General features: G+C 39.1%; 1 protein-coding gene across 2 annotated transcripts; it reads left to right on the forward strand.

The window, feature by feature from the left end:
• Positions 1–1,274: 1,274 nt before the first annotated feature.
• Positions 1,275–7,795, forward strand: LOC308083066 (serine/arginine-rich splicing factor 3-like). Of its 2 annotated transcripts, XM_080425195.1 has the most exons (7): positions 1,275–1,353; positions 2,455–2,495; positions 2,696–2,906; positions 3,440–3,592; positions 6,743–6,781; positions 6,864–6,959; positions 7,069–7,795. In XM_080425195.1, exons 2-7 carry the CDS (start codon positions 2,489–2,491, stop codon positions 7,094–7,096), a joined length of 534 nt encoding a protein of 177 aa, XP_080281321.1. In that variant the 5' UTR covers positions 1,275–1,353; positions 2,455–2,488; the 3' UTR covers positions 7,097–7,795. The 2 variants fall into 2 exon arrangements, 1 of the variants encoding a protein (XP_080281321.1); XR_013932963.1 differs by lacking the exons at positions 1,275–1,353; positions 7,069–7,795 and adding an exon at positions 4,447–4,911 and having other exon boundaries at positions 2,437–2,495.
• The last annotated feature ends 683 nt before the right edge of the window (positions 7,796–8,478 follow it).

Here is an 8,478-nt window from a genome sequence, read left to right on the forward strand (position 1 = left end):
TACGAGGGTTGTAGTATACTACAGCTACGTCTCCCTCAGAGTTGTCAAAAACGTTTTTTATTTTTTTTCCTCTTCATTTCCCCTTCTTACTCAAGTTGTCCTGTTGAGCACTTCTCTTTGTGAAAAAAAACCTAATATATTTCTTAAAACGTGCTGAAAGCAAACCTTCTGATCCATGAACGAAGCCTCGCGGTGGGGGAGGGGAGGAGGATGGGGCTGCAGGATATTCAGGCTTTGGTTTCGGTTCTGGTGACCGTTTTTTTTGGGCTTTGTTTTTAAAGTGTAGTTGCCTATTTGGACTTGTTTGTTTCCTAATGTTTATAAATCTCAAACATTTTCATGTCGGACCCCCAGGTTTAAAGGACAACTTTGTTTTTTTTACAACCAAGGTTTATATTTGAGCTTGTAATTAAAGTAAATAAAAGATGAGTGTTATTTTTTTGTTTCTATAGTTTTAGCAATCTTCGCGATATTGTTTACAGTGGGCGGGGGCATTCTGTCCGGTGGCTAAATATGCCTTTTTTTACACAATAAAAAAATGTCCTGTGGTCTTTGATGGCCAGATGTGAGTTATTGGGGGCTAGAAGAGCTACTGTAAATAATAATAAAGAAAACACCGGGTTATTGTTCAGTGGTGGAAAGTAACTAAGTACATTTACTTAAGTACTGTACTTAAGTACAATTTTGAGGTATTTGTACTTTACTTGAGTATTTCCAATTTTCAGTACTTTTACTTCTACTCCACTACATCTCAGAGGCAAATATTGTACTTTTACTCCACTACAATTATTTGAAAACTTTAGTTACTAGTTACTTTTCAGATATAAACTATGATATAATGAAACATACATTAACCACTTTAACCCTATTTTATACCTAGGCTATTTGAAAATAGCAGATCTACAAGCTCACAACGCGTCGCATCGCGACGCGTTGTGAGCTTGTAGATCTGCTATTTTCAAATATTTAGTACCTTTACTTTCGGTACTTTAAGTACATTTTGATGCCAATACTTTTGTACTTTTACTCAAGTAAATTTTTTATTCTGGACTTTTACTTGTAACAGAGTATTTTTATATTGCAGTATTGGTACTTTTACTTGAGTAAAGAATTTGAGTACTTTTTCCACCACTGCAAAAACAAAGTTGTCCTTTAATATGTATTTGCCCACAGATGCATTTGCCTGTTTGAACACTGGGTGGCGGAGTGCGCTTCCGGTGTTGGTGTGTAAACTCACCGGAAGTCGAAGAAGAAGAAGAAGAAGGCGGTGATAATAGGAACGCAGACGTTTCTTCTCTCCCTCTCAAAGACGACGCGCTAGTTCCGGCAGACGGTCGGGTGTCAAATTTACAGGTAAATATATTTATATATGATTGTAAATAAAAACGTAAAGGCCTTGGTTAAGGTTGTCTTAATCTGAAACAGTTCCAGGTTAGTTTTAGTAGTTACAGCAGACTTCTCTAAAAACCGAGGATAAGTTGGCTATAATAGCTGATTGTTCTATTAGTGTTAAGAGTTAAGTAGGCCTTAAGCCACAACCACACCGTGTTGGCTAGCTAGTAAGCTACATCATCAAGCTAGCTCGGGTTGGCTAACCTAGTATCAACAACTAGAGGTTACGAATGTAACCCCGGTTTTAGTAGGTTCGGAGTTTACTACTCATGTTTTTAGACCGTCTTCGCCATCAAAGCTTAATACCTATAAACCAATTGGCGTTGGATTTATTAAGACGTTTTTTTTTGTAAATTAGCATAGCAACATTAGCCTGCCAATGTTGACAACGTAAAATTAGCATAGCAGCTACGGCTAACACGGCTTGTGTGGCTACTAGCTTGAAAGCTAACCTACGTTTAAGGTAACTAGAGCTTGACTTAATGCGTACATGTGTGTAACTGCGGAACAGTTAGTGTTACTTAAAGTTCGGTGGTTTAGGGTGGTCTGTGGACAGACCCAACAGCTCTTCTGTCTGTTAGGCCTTGTTGTGCTGAAAGCAAACCTTCTGATCCATGATCGAAGCCTCGCGGTGGGGGAGGGGAGGAGGATGGGGCTGCACGATATTCAGGCTTTGGTTTCGGTTCTGGTGACCGGTTTTTTGGGGCTTTGTTTTTAAAGTGTAGTTGCCTTTCATGTCATGACTCCCAGGTTTAATATTTTTTTTTATCCACAGACACCCTAATCTGAACACATTTTGTGCTTTTAGATTGGCTATTTTCAAATAGCCATAGCCCAGTAGCTTCTTTGTAGGCTTGTTTTCATAGACCCCTGGGTTGCTTATTTCTCTCGCACAACCTGGCAACACTGGATTCTACTATCTTGTTTACAAGCTCCATGGTCATTTCCCTTCTACATCTCTTCTGATATTGATGCATAATTGTGTTTATTCTTCTGAGATCACTTTTCCATTGTCTTGCTGCGACCTAATAGTCCCTTTTCCCCCGTGCGTGTATTTCACAGTTCAACTCCAAGCGATACCCAGGTCAGCTGAAATATGGGAGGTATGTTGAAAATGTTAACGGCTCTTCCAAAATGGTGGAGCCATTTTTTTTTACACTGAATTTTCATTTTTACTTGTGTTTCAATCCAATTTTCCGTCACAAAATTGATGCCTCCCTTTTATTAATTTACAAGCATTTTAACGCTTTTCACATTATATAAAATATATTACATTTCCCCGTTTCCCTTTTGTCTTTCCTAGATCCTGCCCTCAGTAGAGATTGTCCCCTTGACTGCAAAGTGTATGTTGGGAATTTGGGAAATAATGGGAATAAGACAGAGTTGGAGAGGTCATTTGGCTACTATGGTCCCCTACGCAGCGTATGGGTTGCCCGGAATCCCCCAGGCTTCGCTTTTGTGGAATTTGAGGATCCTAGAGATGCTACTGATGCTGTGAGGGAACTGGATGGAAGGTAACACTTCTGAAGATTTTGTTCCTTTTACTGTTAGTTGTCCCAGTGATTTTTGCAGGGGTGGTAAGAGTATTCCAATGTTTTACTTAAAAGTATCAATACAAATACTGTTACAAGTAAAAGTCGGTTATTCAAAATGTACTTGAGTAAAATGGCATCAAAATATACTTTAAGTACCCATTATGCAGACTGTCCGATTCCACAGGTTTCAAATGTATACAAATCTTTTGAAAATAGCAGATCTACAAGCTCACAACACGATGCATTGTGAGCTTCTAGATCGGCTATTTTCAAATGGCCAAAGTAGGGCTGAAGTGGTTAATATGTTTTGTAATCTAAATCTACAAAGTAACTAAAGTTTTCTAATTGTAGTGGAGTAAAGTACAATATTTGACTCTTTCTTTACTGGAGTATTTCCAATACTTTTACATCTTACAAGTACCTCAAAATTATATTTAAGTTCATGTACTTAGTGACTTTCCACCACTAGATTTTTGCAGACTTCAACTCATGATGTTCCCCATTTTATTTAGAACCATGTGTGGCTCTAGAGTGCGTGTTGAGCTGTCCAGTGGTGAGAAACGCTCCAGAAGCCGCGGACCACCTCCGTTTGGGGGCAGTAGACGTGCGGGCCGCGATGGTGGCCGCGATGACCGACGCCGCGGCAGTCCGCCCGTCAGACGCAGGTATGCTTTTTATGCGAAAAGATTCATGTTATTTGTCCTGCATTCAAATTTCAATTTGTGCTAATGATAACGGGGATATAAAATTCCCCTCAGACTTTGTTCATTTTGATTGATCTAATACTTTAAACAGTTTTCAAAAAGTACAGAGGTACAGTTGCACAATAATGCTAAAAAGGATGACACAAAAAGCCCTGATGATGGCATTAGATGTTTCGCACCCTCTTCTCTGAATGTATTTTAGGTATAGATTGTTTATAATCAATCAGCCTGCAAGAATGGGCAAAAAAGGTTACAAACTCAACAGTGCAGGTACTATTGTTTTCATGGGCGAAAAAAAAGTGTCCACAAACCTTACTTCATTTAACTAGAATATTTAATCTTTTAGCCTGCATACCCATGAGTTCATGCACAGTCAACCATCAAAGCTGTGATTGCTTTTATTTTGTAAGACTAGTCATTCCTAAAATGTCATTCTTGCCAAACATACATTTAACATGAAAATATTTGGGGCACGCAGTGATGTGCCCCAGTTATTTTCATTTTCCAACTAAATGCCTCCTTAGCCGCTCTTTTGTGTACATGGATTATTTTTCTAAAAGACACGTGTGACCTCGAAATGTAATCTTATTTCATAGGTTGACTGTAAATGACCAATATTGGGGCATGTGTATTTAAAAACGGCAATTCTTTACTTGAAATTGCTTTAAGGGAACGTCAATGGCAGTTAAAGTTAGCCCTTCATCATTCATCAAAACGTTATTTGATTTTGTACGGCTGTGAAGGATTTTTTTTTTAATTGCTCAGTTCAGTTGGCATCTATAATTCTATATTAATAAAACTGAACCCCGTTGCAGAGTCACCGCCACGCTTCTCACCACCCCCAGTCAACTAGTCCTCTTTCAGCATCATGTGACTGCTGACCAGCGTGTCGGTGCTGTCACATGACCCAGGCGCACCGCCAGTCGTCAGGTTCCACCAACCTTTTGGTTCCTGGGCATGCAGTTCCCAGCACTACTCCTCCTCCTCCTCCTACTCCTCCAACCTTAACGCAATCGACAGCTGCCCACCTCCCATTATCGACCAATCAGCATCTTAACTCTTTCTGTTATGAACACACAACTATCTACGGGAGGGAACAGCCCTTGGCTTACCTCCCCAAAAAGGCACGGAAAATCTACAACTACCTTTTCCAGCCAGCCAAGCAGGCAACTCCATATCTCAACATTTGCATCATGGGGCAAATCCTCTCTGCAATTCGACCTCCCTCACCATCAGGCTTCCTTGCGTCATTTCTATCTTGTCCAATTCCCCCAAAAATAGTAAGTTGCTTTTATCCTGCTCTTTGTAGTTTGTGCTTTATCTAGTTTTCAGAGCTGCGTGATCATTTCCCCTCAGCAGTAGTGTAACTTGCACTACTAATGGAATTTTGGAGGTCCTTCGCATAGATGAGTTACAAAACTTAAATCCTTGAGATCACAACTTGTGGTCAAGGAACTGGTGGCCGCCAATTTTTAACTGCATATGGGGAAAGAAATGACAGACAAACAATGTTTCAAACATGCACCATGCGCAGAGTACATTTTCATGGCTCGACATTAAGCAAACAGTTTGAGCGCTTTCTAAGCAAATTGCACTGTTATACTTGACCCAGATTAATTCCTATGAGATTTTTTTTTTGTTCACTAGCTATAGTTTTAGTAGGGTATTTTATTAGGTTGTGCACATATAGACTGCTATCACAATGACGGTCCTTAAAGAGTCAGTTTCATGTGGCCAGGCAATCTGAGATCCATCTGGTGATTAAACTATTTCAGAGTTTAATAGACTTTGACAGCACTATCATCAGTGTTGTCATGTTAATGTGTATTTTCAGACATTTAACCACTTAAACAATACTGGCTAAACATAACCGTTGGCTCTGTACTAGGCCTGCTCTTTTTTTCCCTTTACACCAAATCTCTTGCTAAAAACTAAAACGTACAAACTTGCAAGAAATTAGTCGTGTTGTGAGCTTGAGATCGGCTGTTTTTAGGCTTAGGTTCCCTCCCAGAATAGGGGTTCAAGTGGTTAGAGGATCCCCTGGGTGTCCCGGACCTCCTGTTGGAAGACCCACGATTGGGATACAACTGGAAGGAAACAAGACATTTATAAAAAATAACTGCATTGAAGAACCAATCCAATGACTTTAGGGCGGCCCTTAACTCATTCAGTGCCACTGGCCAAAACTCCTTGTAAAAAAAAAAATCATTCAGTGCCACAGCCAAAATTAATTGTAAAAAAAAGTGCTTAGGAGCCGAGACACAGCCTTTTTCAGTAAGAAGTTAAACAAGAAGTGAATGGAGCAGAACCTTTTCAAATCATCATATCTTGGGTTCTGAACATTTTTTTCAATCTTTTTTTTTGACGTATTTTACGTCCTGTGGCACAGGGCTTATTACATTGGACGTATTTTACGTCCAGTGGCACTAAATGAGTTAATATTGGGACGTTATGATCTGTTTTCAAAGCAGCGGGCGTAGGTTTGTTATCTTCTATTCTCGCCCATATATTGATTCTAGATTTACCCAGGTATCGGTAGGCTCAGATCTCTCGGATCTGTGATTGTCGGGCTACATGAGACTATTAAAACTCCACACACCAGTGGTGGAATTTCAGACAATCGTAAGAAAGATGTTGACTATTGAACATGTGAAGCAAACTAGTTTTGTTTAATATGCCTCACATTACCGGTAGGCTGTACTGAAGTGTCATGCCAGAAGTGCAGGGCAACAGGACGTTGTTCTTTTCCAGGCATATCTAAGAATCGTACCTCCATTAGATGGACATGAAACTGGGAATGTATTGCACCAAATTTCACAGCAAGGTGGCAGCAGAATGAGAATTTCACAGCTTTGACTTATTCCATGCAATGTTTCTCAACCTTGATGTCGAGCACAGATTTTGTATTTGGCAGTTTAAAGGGTCTTGTTTCTCAAAACGGTGTCATGGATGCAGATGATCCTGCTGTTAACAGAAAGGTCATGGCTGTAGCCATGTTTGCGTTAAGGATCAATAATCCCAGTGGGTTCATTAGTGTAGGAGGGGTATGTTGTTTGCCTCCGTCATCTGATATACTTTCCTTTTTGTTTTTTACCTCATCTAATACCTCAGATCACCAAGGAGGAGGAGCTTCAGCCGTAGTCGCAGCAGGTGAGCCTATACATTTCCCACTTGTGATCTTGTAAAATCTCATATGATTTGAGTGTATATATTAATCTGCGTTTGTTTTCAGGTCTCCTTCAACTTCAAGAGACAGGCGGAGAGATAGGTCCGTTTCCAGAGATAGGAACCCTAGGAAACCCTCAAGATCTTTCTCACGCTCAAGGAGGTGAGTCATGTGTCAGAATCTTTTGAATTTGTATTATTACTGCCTTTGGTGTGCTTTGAAGGTACTGATTTTCGGTCTTTTGCATTTCTTAATTTTCCTTTCTTTCCAGTCGCTCCAGGTCTAATGATCGAAAGTGATTTCATCAGATGGTCCAGGCGCAGGATTATGTTTCGGTCGTGAAGGTTTTTATACAGTCCTGTTTTTTCCTTTTCCTCACTTTTTGAAGTAACCACATGTCATCCACTTTGGACAAGATATACTGTAATGGCCATTGATCTGTGGTCATATTTTCTTGTGAAGTCCCATTGCAAGATTTGGTTTTTTAAGTTTTCCCTCAAGCCTCTTTTTTTTCTCTTCAAAATGTCAGCTAACTGAAAGTGAAACGATTACTGTCTTGCCTTGCATGTTTTGAAGTGAAATACTGGGATTCAACTTTGACCGTAGCTCAAGTTTTATTTTTGTTTTTTAGTTCCTCTGTTTGAATTAAAAGTCAACTTGCCATTTTTATTTTATTTGTTTCTGGTTGAGTCATTGTTGTCTCTTGAAACCCCTTTGAGATGTTTAATATTCGTGTTCGAGGGTCATCAGTATTTTTATGATGGTATAACACATGGACAGATCAACAAAGAATACATTCACATCTTATGTAAGTTCTTTAGTTATCCCATATTCAGACAGTTCTAGTGCAAATGCAGTGGTGCTGTTGCTTGCAGGACTTAATTTGAGATTTTCTCATTAACATTGTTTGCATAAAGGGTGCTACTGCTATTCCTTTTTAATTGGTTTGCTGAATATTGTGTCACAATGCTTGTTCAATAAATTTGTTCTATAGGAAACACTGCCTTTCAGATTCCTTCAGTGTTCTCATCTCTGGGAAAGGACTTGACTACAAACTGGTAAAAACAAGAATTGAATCAAAAAAATGTTGGTAAATGAGGCCATTTTGCAATGTGCTGTAATAATTCAAACATCCACTTGAACTCTACTTGACTGCAGTAGTCTATGGAAAATCTGGACTTTGAGTAATTTCCAGGTCTGTAGAAGTATGGGGAAAAAATAAAAGAATATTTGTTTCCAGACATTATCCCTATTTTTTTTTTTTCCAACAAAAAAAAAAAGGTTTTGAAATTGATCATATGAGCAGGTTTCTATGGCGGTTGGAGCAGGCAGACCATGTTTACCACTCAGCGTGCAGGCCAGAGTGAGAATGATGTAATTAACCCATTCAAACCGGGAACGCATCTGTGTAACCACTTCATCCACATTTTATACTTAAAGGGATATTTCACTTTCACATAAAATAAACATTAAAAAAAAATATTTAAAAAAAAATGAAAAGTTATGGCAAAATAAAGGCCCCCTCACAGATTAGTAGGACACTCTAATGCGTGAGGGGGCCATGAATTTTCCATTACTTTTTTCATTTATTTTTAAAATATTTTTTAAATGTTTCCCCCTGCCGAAAGTGAAGTATCCCTTTAAGCTGTTTTTGAATAATCTTGACCATTTGTGCAAATAT

Source organism: Gymnoscopelus braueri (genome assembly GCF_963280865.1).
Source record: "Gymnoscopelus braueri genome assembly, chromosome: 3".
NCBI classification, from domain to species: Eukaryota; Metazoa; Chordata; class Actinopteri; order Myctophiformes; family Myctophidae; genus Gymnoscopelus; species Gymnoscopelus braueri.